At 36.3% G+C, this 22,306-nt stretch overlaps 1 protein-coding gene and 1 long non-coding RNA gene across 2 annotated transcripts in view; both read right to left on the bottom strand.

Moving 5' to 3' along the window:
• Positions 1-22,306, bottom strand: part of LOC144752363 (butyrophilin-like protein 9) — a 416,572-nt gene that overhangs the window by 189,657 nt on the left and 204,609 nt on the right. The window contains exons 11-13 of the mRNA XM_078640298.1: positions 17,197-17,217; positions 16,329-16,349; positions 16,222-16,242 (exon numbers count right to left, since the gene is read on the bottom strand). Of these exons, the coding sequence (XP_078496424.1) occupies positions 16,222-16,242; positions 16,329-16,349; positions 17,197-17,217 (63 nt within the window). The remainder of the gene's footprint in view (positions 1-16,221; positions 16,243-16,328; positions 16,350-17,196; positions 17,218-22,306) is intronic.
• Positions 6,678-12,250, bottom strand: LOC144754102 (uncharacterized). Its single transcript, XR_013594661.1, has 4 exons — positions 12,228-12,250; positions 11,360-11,380; positions 11,253-11,273; positions 6,678-6,700 (listed from the first exon to the last, which is right to left on the bottom strand). It is a non-coding gene; the product is annotated as an uncharacterized LOC144754102 (long non-coding RNA).

Here is a 22,306-nt window from a genome sequence, read left to right as displayed (position 1 = left end):
ATGCATTTTAAACTGACCTATCACATTCACATTCATTATACAATAAAAATATTATCCCTCAATCATTTTAATAATTTATTTAAGGTATATGACATCAAGTTGCCTAGCACTATTCTGTTAGGTGTCTTTGAAAAGAAATAAGTTTATTGCAGATGATAAATGTCTTAAAAAATATCTAATATACAATATGTTGAAATCTTTCAAAGGTCAAAACTATTTTGTTTAAAACCAAAAATTTTGGGGGAAATTCATGTTTTTGATATGTCTGCTCAGATAGCCTATAATAGATTATGAATTTCATAATGACCATTTATGGAGATTTTGAAAATGGAGTAGAAGTGTCTAATTGCAGAGAAATCACTTGGTGACAATCTTGGTGTTTTCTACTGCTGTGTGGATTGGGAACTGTCTTTCTTACAGTGTAGTGCACTTCTGTTTTAATATAAAGGAGACACAGTCTACAACATAGCCCCTCTGTAGAGCAAAATAGAGTTCCCAACATCATGAAAAGCAAATGATGCAAGACAGGAAGTAACAATCTTCAGACAAGATGTGTAACTGAAGTACTCTACCTTGACTGGATTTGTGCTTGCCCTTACCCTTGTTTTATTGCGATTTCACTTACCTTTTTCCTTCTGGAGAGTGTCTGAAATAGCAATGACAAATGTGTTACTTGTGGAGATTCAATGCAGACTGTTGCCAAATTTTAAAGGCAACCATTCAAGAGATGTTCCACATTTGAATATTTTGACAACTGTGCTACAGTGTAATGCTCTAAATTCAAGCAATTCACAAAAATATAACTACATTGTTAAAACTTATGAGGATGAAAATGTCACAACACAATCATCATCTGACAATTTGAATTAAACAGAACAATTGAATCTGCATTTGGAACATTACATGAAAAACAACTGTGTGACCAACTCTTCAGCTGTGTAAAAACTTTGCATTGGTGCCTAAAAATTATCTTCATATTAACAGGAATAAATAACGGAAATATAATTTTGATGCTTTGCATCATTTTCATGAAGCTCTATAGCTATGTCTGGAAGGCTCTCTCTATCTATGATCTGAAATCTGATATTCTATTGTATACTACTTGCATTTTTTATATTATCCTACTTTTTATTTTGTAAGCAATTACAGCATTTTAAGATTTTAAAGCAAGAATTGAACAAGACAAGAATGGCAGGAAATGTGCCAAGTAATTTATTATAGAGATAGAATATAGTTAACATTCATAGACATTCCTGGATAGCATGTACCTATGGAGCAGACATTTATAGTATTCCTAAACGGCTTTATAACATCACACATTCTATAAAAGAAATAGCAAAGATTGGAAAATGAACAAAAGTCGAATTCCTAGAGTCTGAAAGGACAAAATGATTTAAAAGCTTTGGCACTGCTGACAGATTGTTACTTCTAGATATAGGTTCCTTGTCTCCATACAGCACCCACGCGAAGCAATGTACGACTGTCCTTGCGTATTTTTATTTACTTGGAGTGTCATTGACAACTCTACAATGGCCATCAATGCTCAATGTTGGTTATTATCCTTTTGGTTTGAACATTTAAGGAACTAAATACTTAAAACAATCTCTATGCATCTCTTATTTTATTGGGTTGATATGTGGCATAAAAGCCTCATAACTCATCAATTGCAATGGCCTTGGCTTCCCTGGTGGATGGCTACTGTTCCTAATTTGAAAAACATCCTAATTCTTCAGTGCATATCCTGAGTGATTGTTAAACTGAAGATAGAGTACCTTACAGAGAGGTAAATAATTTATTTAACCTGCTCATGAGAATTTTAGGATTTAAATAAATACCTCCAGAAGTTGAATTTTTAAAATAAAAATAACTGTCTATAAAACATATGAAGTTGTTACTCTATGTACTCAGCTATGAGTGGATTTACGTTTTGTGGACTGTGATGTCTCGCATGAATCTTCTGAGAAGAAACATTTTCTAGATGCAGCTATTCTCTAAATATGGCTAACTATGACAGGATGGCCCAAAGACAGGCAGGCATCAGACTAAGGTTCTCAACCATGGGAATCACTTTTAAGTCAGAGGGTAGGACACGATTGACAGGGTGGTGCATTTGCCAGTTTATAATAATTTTTAATAGTTTCCATTATCTCTACATTGTAAATTACAGCTCCAGGTGTTTTCCTCGTACATACTGTAGGTGACCAGGAAGAAAGTCTTGTACAACAAGCCTCATGAATGCCAAGTTTACTAGGTTATGGAAATGCTTATGTTATATATATAGGCAATGCATATTTAAGACAGACAGTCCTCGGACCAATTCAGATGGAAAATGGAAAATATATTCACAAAGAGGAAGTGTCTTACATAATCAAAAGACGGGATTGGAAGCTTTCACAAGAACATTGTAGAACACATGAAGTGAGGTCAATACATCTCAATGTTGTAAAGACTGGAGAGGAAAACAATATTACATTGGTGCTTTTTTCTTTTGGTATGATCTTAAGCAAGAAAACAATAAAAATGCATTTTGTATTCTTTGAACTCTCATAACCGAATCTTAAATTTCAGCTCTGATTTCTTAAACTGTTAATATATTTCAAGGTAATATTCCAGAGTCAGAGTATCAAGGAAGAAGTATTTCAAACTTTGAGGACTTTAGACAACAAACCAGTAAAGTTCCTGATTAGAATGCCACCACAAAAGTTTCCAGGCTTAAACTGGGATAGCGGATTTACTCTGTACATTGGCAGCAAAATGCCACTGGAAGAGATCATAATTCATCCAATGCGTCTATATTAGAAGGTAATTGATAGCACTCACCTTTTTCTTTTTGGAGATTGTCTGTGTACACAAAAATATGTATTATGAACTCACTGAATTTTATTTTCCATAAAATGTATTTATTATTGATCAATTTAAATACATACCTCTTGCTTTAATTAAATCACCTATCAGATAAATATAGAGAAGTAAAGGTTAATATTGTTTTGAGTACGTGCAATTTATTTCTACATTGCTTGATGGTGAAAGTAACCAGATTTAGCACAACTGACAGTGGCTAGTACTAGCTATCTGGATAGTGTTTCCAAGTGTTCCACCTACTTTTTGGAAAATGTCTGAAATATCATATATCCATAAGATATATTGCTTTGCATAGTCAAAGATAGTTTATGCATTTCAAACTGACCTATCACATTCACATTCATTATACGTTAAAACAACTATCCCTCAATCATTTCAATAACTTTTTAAAAGTATATGAAATCAAGTTGCCTAGCACTATGCTGGTTAGGGGTCTTTGAAAAGTAATACGTTTATTGCAGATTATAAATGTCTTAAAAAATATCTAATATACAATATGTTGCAATCTTTCAAACCTAAAAACTGTTTTGTTTAAAACCAAATAATTATTTGGAAATTCATTCTTTTGATATGTCTGCTCAGATAGCCTATAATAGATTACGAATTTTATAATGAGCATTTCTGGAGATTTTGAAAATGGAGTAGAAGTGTCTAATTGCAGTGAAATCACTTGGTGACAATCTTGGTGTTTTCTACTGCTGTGTGGATTGGGAATTGACTTTCTTACTGTGTAGTGCACTTCTGTTTTAGTATAAAGGAGACATAGTCCAAAACATAGCCCCTCTGTAGAGCAAAATATAGTTCCCAACGTCATAAAAAGCAAATGATGCAAGACAGGAAGTAACAATTTTCAGACAAAATGTGTAACTGAAGTACTCTACCCTGACTGGATTTGTGCTTGCCCTTACCCTTGTTTTAATGCGATTTCACATACCGTTTTGCTTCTGGAGAGTGTCTGAAATAGCAACGATAAAAGTGTTACTTCTGGAGATTCAATACAGACTGTTGCCAATTTTTAAAGGCAACCATTCAAGAGATGTTCCACGTTTGAATATTTTGACAACTGTGCTAGAGTGTAATGCTCTAAATTCAAGCAATTCACAAAAATATAAGAACAATGTTAAAAATTATGAGGATGAAAATGTCACAACACAATCATCATCTGACAATTTGAATTAAACAGAACAATTAAATCTGCATGTGGAACATTATATGAAAAACAACTGTGTGGCCAGCTCTTCAGCTGTGTAAAAAGTTTGCATTGGTGCATAAAAATGATCTTCATATTAACAAGAATAAATAACGGAAATATAATTTTGATGCTATGCATCATTTTCGTGAAGCAAAAACAGTCGAAAAGTTTGATAAATCTGGGCCTAAGATGCTAGTGAGCTGACTTGAGGAGGAAAGAAATGCTATACTGAAAATTGGATTGAAATGTAAATCCTGAAATACTTGGCATCAAGTCAGCTAATAAACACAGCAGCATTATGCAATACCCAAAGGAAGAAGCCAGATTAGGGTTTCAAATTATACCACACTAGAGGTGTATGAGGGCCAAATCATTACACCAGTCACTCAGTCTCTGGAGATACAGCATTCTCAATGGCCTCTCCTCTGCCATCTCTATGCATCTCTTATTTTATTGGGTTGATATGTGGCATAAAAGCCTCATAACTCATCAATTGCAATGGCCTTGGCTTCCCTGGTGGATGGCTACTGTTCCTAATTTGAAAAACATCCTAATTCTTCAGTGCATATCCTGAGTGATTGTTAAACTGAAGATAGAGTACCTTACAGAGAGGTAAATAATTTATTTAACCTGCTCATGAGAATTTTAGGATTTAAATAAATACCTCCAGAAGTTGAATTTTTAAAATAAAAATAACTGTCTATAAAACATATGAAGTTGTTACTCTATGTACTCAGCTATGAGTGGATTTACGTTTTGTGGACTGTGATGTCTCGCATGAATCTTCTGAGAAGAAACATTTTCTAGATGCAGCTATTCTCTAAATATGGCTAACTATGACAGGATGGCCCAAAGACAGGCAGGCATCAGACTAAGGTTCTCAACCATGGGAATCACTTTTAAGTCAGAGGGTAGGACACGATTGACAGGGTGGTGCATTTGCCAGTTTATAATAATTTTTAATAGTTTCCATTATCTCTACATTGTAAATTACAGCTCCAGGTGTTTTCCTCGTACATACTGTAGGTGACCAGGAAGAAAGTCTTGTACAACAAGCCTCATGAATGCCAAGTTTACTAGGTTATGGAAATGCTTATGTTATATATATAGGCAATGCATATTTAAGACAGACAGTCCTCGGACCAATTCAGATGGAAAATGGAAAATATATTCACAAAGAGGAAGTGTCTTACATAATCAAAAGACGGGATTGGAAGCTTTCACAAGAACATTGTAGAACACATGAAGTGAGGTCAATACATCTCAATGTTGTAAAGACTGGAGAGGAAAACAATATTACATTGGTGCTTTTTTCTTTTGGTATGATCTTAAGCAAGAAAACAATAAAAATGCATTTTGTATTCTTTGAACTCTCATAACCGAATCTTAAATTTCAGCTCTGATTTCTTAAACTGTTAATATATTTCAAGGTAATATTCCAGAGTCAGAGTATCAAGGAAGAAGTATTTCAAACTTTGAGGACTTTAGACAACAAACCAGTAAAGTTCCTGATTAGAATGCCACCACAAAAGTTTCCAGGCTTAAACTGGGATAGCGGATTTACTCTGTACATTGGCAGCAAAATGCCACTGGAAGAGATCATAATTCATCCAATGCGTCTATATTAGAAGGTAATTGATAGCACTCACCTTTTTCTTTTTGGAGATTGTCTGTGTACACAAAAATATGTATTATGAACTCACTGAATTTTATTTTCCATAAAATGTATTTATTATTGATCAATTTAAATACATACCTCTTGCTTTAATTAAATCACCTATCAGATAAATATAGAGAAGTAAAGGTTAATATTGTTTTGAGTACGTGCAATTTATTTCTACATTGCTTGATGGTGAAAGTAACCAGATTTAGCACAACTGACAGTGGCTAGTACTAGCTATCTGGATAGTGTTTCCAAGTGTTCCACCTACTTTTTGGAAAATGTCTGAAATATCATATATCCATAAGATATATTGCTTTGCATAGTCAAAGATAGTTTATGCATTTCAAACTGACCTATCACATTCACATTCATTATACGTTAAAACAACTATCCCTCAATCATTTCAATAACTTTTTAAAAGTATATGAAATCAAGTTGCCTAGCACTATGCTGGTTAGGGGTCTTTGAAAAGTAATACGTTTATTGCAGATTATAAATGTCTTAAAAAATATCTAATATACAATATGTTGCAATCTTTCAAACCTAAAAACTGTTTTGTTTAAAACCAAATAATTATTTGGAAATTCATTCTTTTGATATGTCTGCTCAGATAGCCTATAATAGATTACGAATTTTATAATGAGCATTTCTGGAGATTTTGAAAATGGAGTAGAAGTGTCTAATTGCAGTGAAATCACTTGGTGACAATCTTGGTGTTTTCTACTGCTGTGTGGATTGGGAATTGACTTTCTTACTGTGTAGTGCACTTCTGTTTTAGTATAAAGGAGACATAGTCCAAAACATAGCCCCTCTGTAGAGCAAAATATAGTTCCCAACGTCATAAAAAGCAAATGATGCAAGACAGGAAGTAACAATTTTCAGACAAAATGTGTAACTGAAGTACTCTACCCTGACTGGATTTGTGCTTGCCCTTACCCTTGTTTTAATGCGATTTCACATACCGTTTTGCTTCTGGAGAGTGTCTGAAATAGCAACGATAAAAGTGTTACTTCTGGAGATTCAATACAGACTGTTGCCAATTTTTAAAGGCAACCATTCAAGAGATGTTCCACGTTTGAATATTTTGACAACTGTGCTAGAGTGTAATGCTCTAAATTCAAGCAATTCACAAAAATATAAGAACAATGTTAAAAATTATGAGGATGAAAATGTCACAACACAATCATCATCTGACAATTTGAATTAAACAGAACAATTAAATCTGCATATGGAACATTATATGAAAAACAACTGTGTGGCCAGCTCTTCAGCTGTGTAAAAAGTTTGCATTGGTGCATAAAAATGATCTTCATATTAACAAGAATAAATAACGGAAATATAATTTTGATGCTATGCATCATTTTCGTGAAGCAAAAACAGTCGAAAAGTTTGATAAATCTGGGCCTAAGATGCTAGTGAGCTGACTTGAGGAGGAAAGAAATGCTATACTGAAAATTGGATTGAAATGTAAATCCTGAAATACTTGGCATCAAGTCAGCTAATAAACACAGCAGCATTATGCAATACCCAAAGGAAGAAGCCAGATTAGGGTTTCAAATTATACCACACTAGAGGTGTATGAGGGCCAAATCATTACACCAGTCACTCAGTCTCTGGAGATACAGCATTCTCAATGGCCTCTCCTCTGCCATAGAGTCACATCCTTCTCATGTCTCACCTCCAGGTGCAAGAACTCAGTCAAAGTGCCAGCATGAATTAGAAATCCCTTTGGAATGCAATTTATATATAAAACACTAATTCTTCATAAGGACTTTCTGGAAATATTAAATCCCACAAGATGAGGTCAGGGACACAGTGGAACTCTAACATGTGATTCACTTATGAATATCACATTCAAAGCCACTAAGAATAGGAAATATATTTTAAAATATTTATAATAAACTTCTAAGCTAGATCATAAAATATGAATGGTACTGAAACAGAATCTAAAAATAAATGCAACAATGCAATTTATGCACATCAAAAACAGCAAGAAAAATTCTAACATTTGTATTGTGCCTTTATCATCCTGGGACAGTCAGCTATGCTTCGGAGCCCAGGTCCAATCTGTTGCAGCAACTTGTTTTGGGAAAATAAAAACCATCAGGAAATGTATCAACTGCCTGCCATATGCCACACGCTATACAGTAGTCCATGCTTTAATAACTTCCCATTTGGACTTCACAAGTGGGTTATATCTCGCCCTCTCCCTAGGATTGATTCGCAGACTACAGATAGTACAAAACTCTGCTGCCCGTTTAATCTGTGGTACCCCACTCAGACAACATATTTCTCCCTCTCTGAGCCAACTTCATTGGCTTCCCATTGCTAAGCGATTTGAATTCAAGGTTCTAACACTGGCGTTTCGGGCGGGCAAGGGGCTGGGGTCCGCCTATCTCAGAAGAAGACTCCGCCCCTAAGCTCAGTCCAGATCGCTACGGTCTAACACTCAATGCCAATTGATCACACCCAGATTTAAAAAAGCAAGATCCGGTGGAAAATCCATGAGGTGGGTGCCACTAAATGCTGGAACAAACTCCCCACGCACCTACGGCATATTCAGACGGAACCTCTGTTTCCTAAAGCCCTTAAAACCTGGCTATTTAGCCGGACTAGACCAGCCTGATGCTCCTGATCTCCTCACTGTCTGCTACAGCGCCGGGACACCCCGTTGGGGTAGCTGCGTGCTCAACAAGTGCCTATAATAATAACTGCCTTATGCTTTATTGAGATTTATACTATCTTTGCTTACGCAGTAGATAGTAAATTGTGCCTGAGATTCTAAGCTGATTCACCCAACATGATTATGATTTATTTATAAAATAGCAAGTTAGCTATTTCCTGTCATGAATTAGAAGCATGTAGGAGAAAGGAACATAAACACTGACCACCTGTAATGTATTTCCCCCTCTGTCGCCTCCAACTGAGGATTGGGCTACTCACTGGATTAACATTTGCCTCTATAGCTATGTCTGGAAGGCTCTCTCTATTTATGATATGATATCTGATATTCTATTAAATACTACTTGCATTTTTTAACTTATCCTACTTTTTATTTTGTAAGCAATTACACGATTTTAAGATTTTAAAGCAAGAATTGAAAGAGACAAGAATGGCAGGAAATGTGCCAACTCATTTATCATAGAGATAGAAAAGAGTCAACAATCATGGACATTCCTGGATAGCAGGTACCTATGTTGCTGACATTTCTAGTATTCCTAAACAACAGCTTTATAACATCACACACTCTATAAAGGAAATAGCAAAGATTGGAAAATGCCCAAAAGTTGAATTCCTAGAGTCTGAAAGGACAAAATGATTCAAAATAGAAACGTCTGAACGTGAATAGTCATAGTGTTCCTGACACATCCTCTAACACCTTTAAGCCACTGGGCAGCACCTGATGGACCTATTAGCTATCACTCCAGGATGCCTGGAGGTAAAGAAAAAGAGTTTTCAAAGTTGGAACCGGATTCTAGAGCAGTGACTTTTACCTCTTGGGCTGTGCTTGGCCAGACAAACTCATTCCTTGCACCTTAGAAGAGGGTGGGTTCTACTTGTTTGTCATGATGGATTCTCACACTGCGCATGTTTACAGTCTTATAGATAAAGTTGTACTTTGATAATTTGAACATTACAGAGCTTGAGCTTTGGCACTGCTGACACATTGTTACTTCTAGATATAGGTTCCTTGTCTCCATACAGCACCCACGCGAAGCAATGTACAACTATACTTGTGTATTTTTAATTACTGGAAGTGTCATTGACAACTCTGCAATGGTCATCAATGCTCAATGTTGGTTATTATCCTTTTGGTTTGGACATTTAAAGAATTAAATACTTAAAACAATCTCTATGCATCTCTTATTTTATTGGGTTGATATGTGGCATAAAAGCCTCATAACTCATCAATTGCAATGGCCTTGGCTTCCCTGGTGGATGGCTACTGTTCCTAATTTGAAAAACATCCTAATTCTTCAGTGCATCTCCTGACTGATTGTTAAATTGAAGATAGAGTACTCTACAGAGAGGTAATTATTTATTTAACCTGCTCATAAGAATTTTAGGATTTAAATAAATACCTCCAGAAGTTGAAGTTTGTAAAATAAAAATAACTGTCTGTAAGACATATGGAGTTGTTACTCTATGTACTCAGCTATGAGTGGATTTACGTTTTGCGGACTGTGATGTCTCGCATGAATCTTCTGAGAAGAAACATTTTCTAGATGCAGCTATTCTCTAAATATGGCTAACTATGACAGGATGGCCCAAAGACAGGCAGGCATCAGACTAAGGTTCTCAACCATGGGAATCACTTTTAAGTCAGAGGGTAGGACACGATTGACAGGGTGGTGCATTTGCCAGTTTATAATAATTTGTAATAGTTTCCATTAGCTCTACTTTGTAAATTACAGCTCCCGGTGTTTTTCTCGTACATACTGTAGGTGACCAGGAAAAAAGTCTTGTACAACAAGCCTCATGAATGCCAAGTTTACTAGGTTATGGAAATGCTTATGTTATATATATATAGGCAATGCATATTTAAGACAGACAGTCCTCAGACCAATTCAGATGGTAAATGGAAAATATATTTACAAAGAGGAAGTGTCTTACATAATCAAAAGACGGGATTGGAAGGTTTCATAAGAAAACTGTAGAACACATAAAGTGAGGTCAATACATCTCAATGTTGTAAAGACTGGAGAGGAAAACAATATAATATTGGTACCCTTTTCTTTTGCAATGATCCTAAGCAAGAAAACAATAAAAATGTATTTTGTATTCTTTGAACTCTCATAACCGAATCTTAAATTTCAGTTCGGATTTCTTAAACTCTTAATATATTTCAAGGCAATATTCCAGAGTCAGAGTATCAAGGAAGAAGTATTTCAAACTTTGACAACTTTAGACAACAAACCAGTAAGAAAGTCTTGTACAACAAGGCTCATGAATGCCAAGTTTACTAGGTTATGGAAATGCTTATTTTATATATATAGGCAATGCATATTTAAGACAGACAGTCCTCAGACCAATTCAGATGGAAAATGGAAAATATATTCACAAAGAGGAAGTGTCTTACATAATCAAAAGACTGGATTGGAAGCTTTCACAAGAAAACTGTAGAACACATGAAGTGAGGTCAATACATCTCAATGTTGTAAAGACTGGAGAGGAAAACAATATAACATTGGTGCTTTTTTCTTTTGGTATGATCTTAAGCAAGAAAACAATAAAAATGCATTTTGTATTCTTTGAACTCTCATAACCGAATCTTACATTTCAGTTCTGATTTCTTGAACTGTTAATATATTTCAAGGTAATATTCCAGAGTCAGAGTATCAAGGAAGAAGTATTTCAAACTTTGAGGACTTTAGACAACAAACCAGTAAAGTTCCTGATTAGAATGCCACACAAAAGTTTCCAGACTTAAACTGGGATAGCGTATTTACTCTGTACATTGGCAGCAAAATGCCACTCGAAGAGATCATAATTCATCCAATGCGTCTATATTAGAAGGTAATTGATAACACTCACCTTTTTCTTTTTGGAGATTGTCTGTGTACACAAAAACATGTATTATGAACTCACTGAATTTTATTTTTCATAAAATGTATTTATTATTGATCAATTTAAATACATACCTCTTGCTTTAATTAAATCACCTATCAGATAAATATAGAGAAGTAAAGGTTAATATTGTTTTGAGTACGTGCAATTTATTTCTACATTGCCTGATGGTGAAAGTAACCAGATTAAGGACAACAGACAGTGGCTAGTACTAGCTATCTGGATGGTGTTTCCAAGTGTTCCACCTACTTTTTGGAAAATGTCTGAAATATCATATATCCATAAAATATATTGTTTCGCATAGTCAAAGATAGCTTATGCATTTCAAACTGACCTATCACATTCACATTCATTATACGTTAAAACAACTATCCCTCAATCGTTTCAATAACTTTTTAAAAGTATATGAAATCAAGTTGCCTAGCACTATGCTGGTTAGGGGTCTTTGAAAAGTAATACGTTTATTGCAGATTATGAATGTCTTAAAAAATATCTGATATACAATATGTTGCAATCTTTCAAACCTAAAAACTGTTTTGTTTAAAACCAAATATTATTTGGAAATTCATTCTTTTGATATGTCTGCTCAGATAGCCTATAATAGATTATGAATTTCACAATGAGCATTTCTGGAGATTTTGAAAATGGAGTAGAAGTGTCTAATTGCAGTGAAATCACTTGGTGACAATCTTGGTGTTTTCTACTGCTGTGTGGATTGGGAATTGACTTTCTTACTGTGTAGTGCACTTCTGTTTTAGTATAAAGGAGACATAGTCTAGAACAGAGTCCCTCTGTAGAGCAAAATATGGTTCCCAACATCATGAAAAGCAAATGATGCAAGACAGGAAGTAACAATTTTCAGACAAAATGTGTAACTGAAGTACTCTACCTTGACTGGATTTGTGCTTGCCCTTACCCTTGGTTTAATGCGATTTCACATACCTTTTTCCTTCTGGAGTGTGTCTGAAATAGCAACGATAAATGTGTTACTTGTGGAGATTCAATACAGACTGTTGCCAATTTTTAAAGGCAACCATTCAACAGATGTTCCACGTTTGAATATTTTGACAACTGTGCTAGAGTGTAATGCTCTAAATTCAAGCAATTCACAAAAATATAAGAACAATGTTAAAAATTATGAGGATGAAAATGTCACAACACAATAATCATCTGACAATTTGAATTAAACAGAACAATTAAATCTGCATTTGGAACATTATATGAAAAACAACTGTGTGGCCAGCTCTTCATCTGTGTAAAAAGTTTGCATTGGTGCATAAAAATGATCTTCATATTAACAAGAATAAATAACTGAAATATAATTTTGATGTTATGCATCATTTTCGTGAAGCAAAACAGTCGAAAAGTTTGATAAATCGGGGCCTAAGATGCTAATGAGCTGACTTGAGGAGGAAAGAAATGCTATACTTAAAGTTGGATTAAAATGTAAATCCTGAAATACTTGGCATCAAGTCAGCTAATAAACACAGCATCATTATGCAATACCCAAAGGAAGAAGCCAGATTAGGGTTTCAAATTATACCATACTAGAGGTGTATGATGGCCAAATCATTACACCAGTCACTCAGTCTCCGGAGATACAGCCTTCTCAATGGCCTCTCCTCTGCCATAGGGTCACATCCTTCTCATGTCTCACCTCCAGGTGCAAGAACTCAGTCAAAGTGCCAGCATGAATTAGAAATCCCTTTGGAATGCAATTCATATATAAAACACTAATTCTTCATAAGGACTTTCTGGGAATTTTAAATCCCACAAGATGAGGTCAGGGACACAGTGGAACTCTAACATTTGATTCACTTATGAATATCACATTCAAAGCCACTAAGAATAGGAAATATATTTTAAAATATTTATAATAAACTTCTAAGCTAGATCATAAAATATGAATGGTACTGAAACAGAATCCAAAAATAAATGCAAAGATGCAATTTATGCACATCAAAAACAGCAAGAAAAATTCTAACATTTGTATTGTGCCTTTATCATCCTGAGACAGTCAGCTATGCTTCGGAGCCCAGGTCCAATCTGTTGCAGCAACTTGTTTTGGGAAAATAAAAAACATCAGGAAATGTATCAACTGCCTGCCATATGCCACACGCTATACAGTAGTCCATGCTTAAATAACTTCCCATTTGGACTTCACAAGTGGGTTATATCTCGCCCTCTCCCTAGGATTGATTTGCAAACTACAGATAGTACATAACGCTGCTGCTCGCTTAATCTGTGGTACCCCACTCAGACAACATATTTCTCCCTCTCTGAGCCAACTTCATTGGCTTCCCATCGCTAAGCGATTTGAATTCAAGGTTCTAACACTGGCGTTGTGGGCGGGCAAGGGGCTGGGGCCCGCCTATCTCAGAAGAAGACTCCGCCCCTACGCTCAGTCCAGATCTCTACGGTCTAAAACCCAATGCCAATTGATCACACCCAGATTTAAAAAAGCAATATCCGGTGGAAAATCCTCTGAGGTGGGTGCCACTAAATGCTGGAACAAACTCCCCACGCACCTACGGCATATTCAGACGGAACCTCTGTTTCCTAAAGCCCTTAAAACCTGGCTATTTAGCCGGACTAGACCAGCCTGATGCTCCTGATCTCCTCACTGTCTGCTACAGCGCCGGGACACCCCGTTGGGGTAGCTGCGCACTTAACAAGTGCCTATAATAATAACTGCCTTATGCTTTATTGAGATTTATACTATCTTTGCTTACGCAGTAGATAGTAAATTGTGCCTGAGATTCTAAGCTGATTCACCCAACATGCTTATGATTTATTTATAAAATAGCAAGTTAGCTATTTCCTGTCATGAATTAGAAGCATGTAGGAGAAAGGAACATAAACACTGACCAGCTGTAATGTATTTCCCCCTCTGTCGCCTCCAACTGAGGATTGGGCTACTCACTGGATTAACATTTGCCTCTATAGCTATGTCTGGAAGGCTCTCTCTATTTATGATATGACAAGAATGGCAGAAAATTTGCCAACTCATTTATCATAGAGATAGAATACAGTCAACTATCATAGACATTCCTGGATAGCAGGTACCTATGGTGCTGACATTTCTAGTATTCCTAAACAACAGCTTTATAACATCACAGACTCTATAAAGGAAATAGCAAAGATTGGAAAATGCCCAAAAGTTGAATTCCTAGAGTCTGAAAGGACAAAATGATTTCAAATAGAAACGTCTGAACGTGAATAGTCATAGTGTTCCTGGCACATCCTCTAACACCTTTAAGCCACTGGGCAGCACCTGATGGACCTATTAGCTATCACTGCAGGAAGCCTGGAGGTAAAGAAAAAGAGTTTTCAAAGTTGGAACCGGATTCTGGAGCAGTGGCTTTTACCTCTTGGGCTGTGGTTGGCCAGACAAACTCATTCCTTGCACCTTAGAAGAGGGTGGGTTCTACTTGTTTGTCATGATGGATTCTCACACTTCGCATGTTAACAGTCCTATAGATATAGTTGTACTTTGATAATTTGAACATTACAGAGCTTGAGCTTTGGCACTGCTGACACATTGCTACTTCTCAATATAGGTTCCTTGTCTCCATACAGCACACACGCGAAGCAATGTACGACTATACTTGTGTATTTTTATTTACTGGAAGTGTCATTGACAACTCTGTAATGGTCATCAATGCTCAATGTTGGTTATTATCCTTTCGGTTTGGACATTTAAAGAATTAAATACTTTAAACAATCTCTATGCATCTCTTATTTTATTGGGTTGATATGTGGCATAAAAGCCTCATAACTCATCAATTGCAATGGCCATGGCTTCCCTGGTGGATGGCTACTGTTCCTAATTTGAAAAACATCCTAATTCTTCAGTGCACCTCCTGACTGATTGTTAAACTGAAGATAGAGTACTCTACAGAGAGGTATTTATTTATTTAACCTGTTCATAAGAATTTTAGGATTTAAATAAATACCTACAGAAGTTGAAGTTTATAAAATAAAAATAACTGTCTGTAAGACATATGGAGTTGTTACTATATGTACTCAGCTATGAGTGGATTTACGTTTTGTGGACTGTGATGTATCGCATAAATTTTCTGAGAAGAAACATTGTCTAAATGCAGCTATTCTCTAAATGTGGCTAACTATGACAGGATGGCCCAAAGACAGGCAGGCACCAGACTAAGGTTCTCAACCATGGGAATCACTTTTAAGTCAGAGGGTAGGACACGATTGACAGGGTGGTGCCAGTTTATAATAATTTTAAATAGTTTCCATTATCTCCACATTGTAAATTACAGCTCCCGGTGTTTTCCTCGTAAATACTGTAGGTGACCAGGAAGAAAGTCTTGTACAACAAGCCTCACGAATGCCAAGTTTACTAGGTTATGGAAATGCTTATTTTATATATATAGGCAATGCATATTTAAGACACAGAGTCCTCAGACCAATTCAGATGGAAAATGTAAAATATATTCACAAAGAGGAAGTGTCTTACATAATCAAAAGACGGGATTGGAAGGTTTCATAAGAAAACTGTAGAACACATAAAGTGAGGTCAATACATCTCAATGTTGTAAAGACTATAGAGGAAAACAACATAATATTGGTACCATTTTCTTTTGCTATGATCTTAAGCAAGAAAACAATAAAAATGTATTTTGTATTCTTTGAACTCTCATAACCGAATCTTAACTTTCAGTTCGTATTTCTTAAACTGTTAATATATTTCTAGGCAATATTCCAGAGTCATAGTATCAAGGAAGAAGTATTTCAAACTATGACAACTTTAGACAACAAACCAGTAAAGTTCCTGATTACAATGCCACAAAAACAGTTTCCAGGCTTAAACTGGGATAGAGGATTTACTATGTACATTGGCAGCAAAATGCCACTGGAAGAGATCATAATTCATGCAATGCGTCTATATTAGAAGGTAATTTATAGCACTCACCTTTTTCTTTTTGGAGATTGTCTGTGTACCCAAAAACATGTATTATGAACTCATTGAATTTTATTTTTCATAAAATGTATTTATTATTACTCAATTTAAATACATACCTCTTGCTTTAATTAAATCACCTATCAGATAAATATAGAGAAGTAAATGTTAATATTGTTTTGAGTACGTGCAATTTATTTCTACATTGCCTGATGGTGAAAGTAACCAGATTAAGGACAACAGACAGTGGCTAGTACTAGCTATCTGGATGGTGTTTCCAAGTGTTCCAACTACTTTTTGGAAAATGTCTGAAATATCATATATCCATAAGATATATTGTTTCGCATAGTCAAAGATAGTTTATGCATTTCAAACTGACCTATAACATTCACATTCATTATACGTTAAAACAACTATCCCTCAATCATTTCAATAACTTTTTAAAAGTGTATGAAATCAAGTTGCCTAGCACTATGCTGGTTAGGGGTCTTTGAAAAGTAACACGTTTATTGCAGATTATAAATGTCTTAAAAAATATCTAATATACAATATGTTGCAATCTTTCAAACCTAAAAACTATTTTGTTTAAAACCAAATAATTATTTGGAAATTCATTCTTTTGATATGTCTGCTCAGATAGCCTATAATAGATTATGAATTTCATAATGAGCATTTCTGGAGATTTTGAAAATGGAGTAGAAGTGTCTAATTGCAGTGAAATCACTTGGTGACAATCTTGGTGTTTTCTACTGCTGTGTAGATTGGGAATTGACTTTGTTACTGTGTAGTGCACTTCTGGTTTAGTATAAAGGAGCCTAGTCTAGAACATAGCCCCTCTGTAGAGCAAAATATAGTTCCCAACATCATGAAAAGCAAATGATGCAAGACAGGAAGTAACAATTTTCAGACAAAATGTGTAACTGAAGTACTCTACCTTGACTGGATTTGTGCTTGCCCTTACCCTTGTTTTAATTCGATTTCACATACCTTTTTCCTTCTGGAGAGTGTCTGAAATAGCAACGATTGTAGTGTAGCTCCTATTTTCCCAATAGGCTCTGCGCATTGGAATAATACCTACAGCAGTAAAGGCCTAGGCCAGACGTTAACTAGGTCTACTACTGTCGATACTAGACTTAAGTTTTGGGTTTGCCAGCGTAGCTCAGAGTTCGCTAGAAACTTTCTCGAATGTTCAAGGAGGAATTAACTTCCCTGATTAGACAAGAAGGGATTTAGTTTCTGACAACCATAGAACATGACAACTTTGCTCTCCCCTAATCAAGAGTCAATCTCGAGAGTCGTGTGAGCACAAGGCAATTATTTTACTCAGTCAGTACGTGCATTCTTAGTCTCATCAGATTGTAGAGAAAAGGAAGAGACGGGCGTGTTCAATAAAAAGGTGTTATTTATTGATCAGTCTCTTTTCTCGTACAAGAGAAATGGATCGATATTATTGCAATACTTATAGAAAGTGCATACATTAAAAGCAATAGTATAAAATAATACTGTAAAAACATTGATATGGTTTCTGAGCCATATGATGTTTAAAATGATTAAAATATATTTACATACACATATACATTTGACTAAACGTACTCAACTGGTGTTTCTAAATACGCCTACCCCGTGTACCTGACCTAAGTCTAATGCGTGGGCGGGAATAGAAAGTTACAGTTTAAGTTAAGTTTGTTTTTGCCAAGTGAATAACTAAAGAATTCTCTGTGAGGGGTTATTCAGTTCTGTACCTGGAAGTTAGGATGAATGAGGAATGGTATCTCTTTCTCTGCTCTCGATATTCCAGGCTGCCTGCGAGGGCTGCCCAGAAGCGCCGGTGCTGGGTCTCTCGGCTTGAGATAGCAGCGCGTCTCTCAGCGCGTCAGGAAGGCGGGGCTGCTGCCAGCGGGGTCTGCTTCTGCTCTCGGCTTCGGCAAGGATGGCTGCTCCGTCTTGTCACCACGCGTGTGTTTGCATAGGGCAAGATCGGCAATATTTATACCTTAAAGGTGCCGAGATTGACGTAAGGATGGACATAGATACGTCAATAAAGATGTCATACGACTTGCTCGTTAGCACATTCTTTACTAAAGTTCTCTGTGAAATCAAAACAATGGCCGCACGGATTTTCCAGGTTGTCATAGGTTTGATTTGTTATGAGAACGTCGTATGCCTTATCAGGGGCTGGAGGAATGTTGCTTGTCTAATTAGATCTCAAGCGTTATGACCTAATCAGATAACACGTTCCTGTGCCGTAGTGTGACTGCGTCAGATAACGGTATCTGCATCATGGGGGCTGTTCTTGCCTCATGGGCTGACTGTTAGTTAACTTGATAGTTAGTTTAACCAGAATAGGGTCAGGAATAGGGGGATCGATTCAGAACCTATAGGAATACATGACACGATAAATGTGTTACTTGTGGAGATTCAATACAGACGTTTGCCAATTTTTAAAGGCAACCATTCAAGAGATGTTCCACGTTTGAATAGTTTGACAACTGTGCTAGAGTGTAATGCTTTAAATTCAAGCAATTCACAAAAATATAAGAACAATGTTAAAAATTATGAGGATGAAAATGTCACAACACAATCATTATCTGACAATTTGAATTAAACAGAACAATTAAATCTGCATTTGGAACATTATATGAAAAACAACCATGTGGCCAGCTCTTCAGCTGTGTCAAAACTTTGCATTGGTGCATAAAAATGATCTTCATATTAACAAGAATAAATAACGGAAATATAATTTTGATGCTTTGCATCATTTTCGTGAAGAAAAAACAGTCGAAAAGTTTGATAAATCTGGGCCTAAGATGCTAATGAGCTGACTTGAGGAGGAAGGAAATGCTATACTTAAAGTTGGATTGAAATGTAAATCATGAAATACTTGGCATCAAGTCAGCTAATAAACACAGCAGCATTATGCAATACACAAAGGAAGAAGCCAGATTAGGGTTTCAAATTATACCATCCTAGACGTGTATGAGGGCCAAATCATTACACAAGTCACTCAGTCTCCAGAGATGCAGCATTCTCAATGGCCTCTCCTCTGCCATAGGGTCACATCCTTCTCATGTCTCACCTCCAAGTGCAAGAACTCAGTCAAAGTGCCAGCATGAATTAGAAATCCCTTCTGAATGCAATTCATATATAAAACACCAATTCTTCATAAGTACTTTCTGGGAATATTAAATCCCACAAGATGAGGTCAGGGACACAGTGGAACTCTAACATGTGATTCACTTATCAATATCACATTCAAAGCCACTAAGCATAGGAAATATATTTTAAAATATTCATAATAAACTTCTAAGCTAGATCATAAAATATGAATGGTACTGAAACAGAATCTAAAAATAAATGCAAAGATGCAATTTATGCACATCAAAAACAGCAAGAAAAATTCTAACATTTGTATTATGTCTTTATCATCCTGGGACAGTCAGCTATGCTTCGGAGCCCAGTTCCAATCTGTTGGAGCAACTTGTTTTGGGAAAATAAAAACCATCAGGAAATGTATCAACTACCTGCCGGATGCCACACGCTATACAGAAGTCCATGCTTTAATAACTTCCCATTTGGACTACACAAGTGGGTTATATCTCGCCCTCTCCCTAGGATTGATGCGCAGACTACAGATAGTACAAAACGCTGCTGCCCGTTTAATCTGTGGTACCCCACTCAGACAACATATTTCTCCCTCTGAGCCAACTTCATTGGCTTCCCATCGCTAAGCGATTTGAATTCAAGGTTTTAAAACTGGCGTTTCGGGTGGGCAAGGGGCTGGGGCCCGCCTATCTCAGAAGAAGACTCCGCCCCTATGCTCAGTCCAGATCGCTACGGTCTAACACCCAATTCCAATTGATCACACCCAGATTTAAAAAAGCAAGATCCAGTGGAAAATCCTTTGAGGTGGGTGCCACTAAATGCTGGAACAAACTCCCCACGCACCTACGGCATATTCAGATGGAACCTCTGTTTCCTAAAGCCCTTAAAACCTGGCTATTTAGCCGTCCGAACTAGACCAGCCTGATGCTCCTGATCTCTTCAGTGTCTGCTACAGCGCCGGAACACACCGTTGGGGTAGCTGCGCGCTTAACAAGTGCCTATAATAATAACTGCCTTATGCTTTTTTGAGATTTATACTATCTTTGCTTAAGCAGTAGATAGTAAATTGTGCCTGAGATTCTAAGCTGATTCACCCAGCATGCTTATGATTTATTTATAAAATAGCAAGTTAGCTATTTCCTGTCATGAATTAGAAGCATGCAGGAGAAAGGAACATAAACACTGACCTGCTGTAATGTATTTCCCCCTCTGTCGCCTCCAACTGAGGATTGGGCTTCACACTGGATTAACATTTGCCTCTATAGCTATGTCTGGAAGGCTCTCTCTATTTATGATATGATATCCGATATTCTATTGCATACTACTTGCATTTTTTATCTTATCCTACTTTTTATTTTGTAAGCAATTACAGGATTTTAAGATTTGAAAGCAAGAATTGAACAAGACAAGAATGGCAGGAAATGTGCCAACTCATTTATCATAGAGATAGAATACAGTCAACAATCATAGACATTCCTGGATAGCAGGTACCTATGATGCTGACATTTCTAGTATTCCTAAACAACAGCTCTATAACATCACAGACTCTATAAAGGAAATAGCAAAGATTGGAAAATGCCCAAAAGTTGAATTCCTAGAGTCTAAATGCACGAAATGATTTAAAATAGAAACGTCTGAACGTGAATAGTCATAGTGTTCCTGACACATCCTCTAACACCTTTAAGCCACTGGGCAGCACCTGATGGACCTATTAGCTATCACTGCAGGAAGCCTGGAGGTAAAGAAAAAGAGTTTTCAAAGTTGGAACCGGATTCTGGAGCAGTGACTTTTACCTCTTGGGCTGTGCTTGGCCAGACAAACTCATTCCTTGCACCTTAGAAGAGGGTGGGTTCTACTTGTTTGTCATGATGGATTCTCACACTTCGCATGTTTACAGTCCTATAGATAAAGTTGTACTTTGATAATTTGAACATTACAGAGCTTGAGCTTTGGCACTGCTGACACATTGTTCCTTCTAGATATAGGTTACTTGTCTCCATACAACACACACGCGAAGCAATGTACGACTATACTTGTGTATTTTTAATTAATGGAAGTGTCATTGACAACTCTGTAATGGTCATCAATGCTCAATGTTGGTTATTATCCTTTCGGTTTCGACATTTAAAGAATTAAATACTTAAAACAATCTCTATCTATCTCTTATTTTATTGGGTTGATATGTGGCATAAAAGCCTCATAACTCATCAATTGCAATGGCCTTGGCTTCCCTGGTGGATGGCTACTGTTCCTAATTTGAAAAACATCCTAATTCTTCAGTGCATCTCCTGACTGATTGTTAAACTGAAGATAGAGTATTCTACAGAGAGGTAATTATTTATTTAACCTGCTCATGAGAATTTTAGGATTTAAATAAATACCTCCAGAAGTTGAAGTATGTAAAATAAAAATAACTGTAAGACATATGGAGTTGTTACTCTATGTACTGAGCTATGACTGGATTTACATTTTGCGGACTGTGATGTCTCGCATGAATCTTCTGAGAAAAAACATTTTCTAAATGCAGCTATTCTCTAAATATGGCTAACTATGACAGGATGGCCCAAAGACAGGCAGGCACTAGACAAAGGTACTCAACCATGGGAATCACTTCTAAGTCAGAGGGTAGGACACAATTGACAGGGTGGTGCATTTGCCAGTTTATAATAATTTTTAATAGTTTCCATTATCTCCACATTGTAAATTACAGCTCCCGGTGTTTTCCTCGTACATACTGTAGGTGACCAGGAAGAAAGTCTTGTACAACAAGCCTCATGAATGCCAAGTTTACTAGGTTATGGAAATGCTTATGTTATATATATATAGGCAATGCATATTTAAGACAGACAGTCCTCAGACCAATTCAGACGGAAAATGGAAAATATATTCACAAAGAGGAAGTGTCTTACATAATCAAAAGACGGGATTTGAAGCTTTCATAAGAAAACTGTAGAACACATAAAGTGAGGTCAATACATCTCAATGTTGTAAAGAC

This window comes from Lissotriton helveticus, chromosome 5_1 (genome assembly GCF_964261635.1).
Source record: "Lissotriton helveticus chromosome 5_1, aLisHel1.1, whole genome shotgun sequence".
Classification (NCBI taxonomy): Eukaryota; Metazoa; Chordata; class Amphibia; order Caudata; family Salamandridae; genus Lissotriton; species Lissotriton helveticus.
This window is presented reverse-complemented; position numbering and strand designations above follow the sequence as displayed.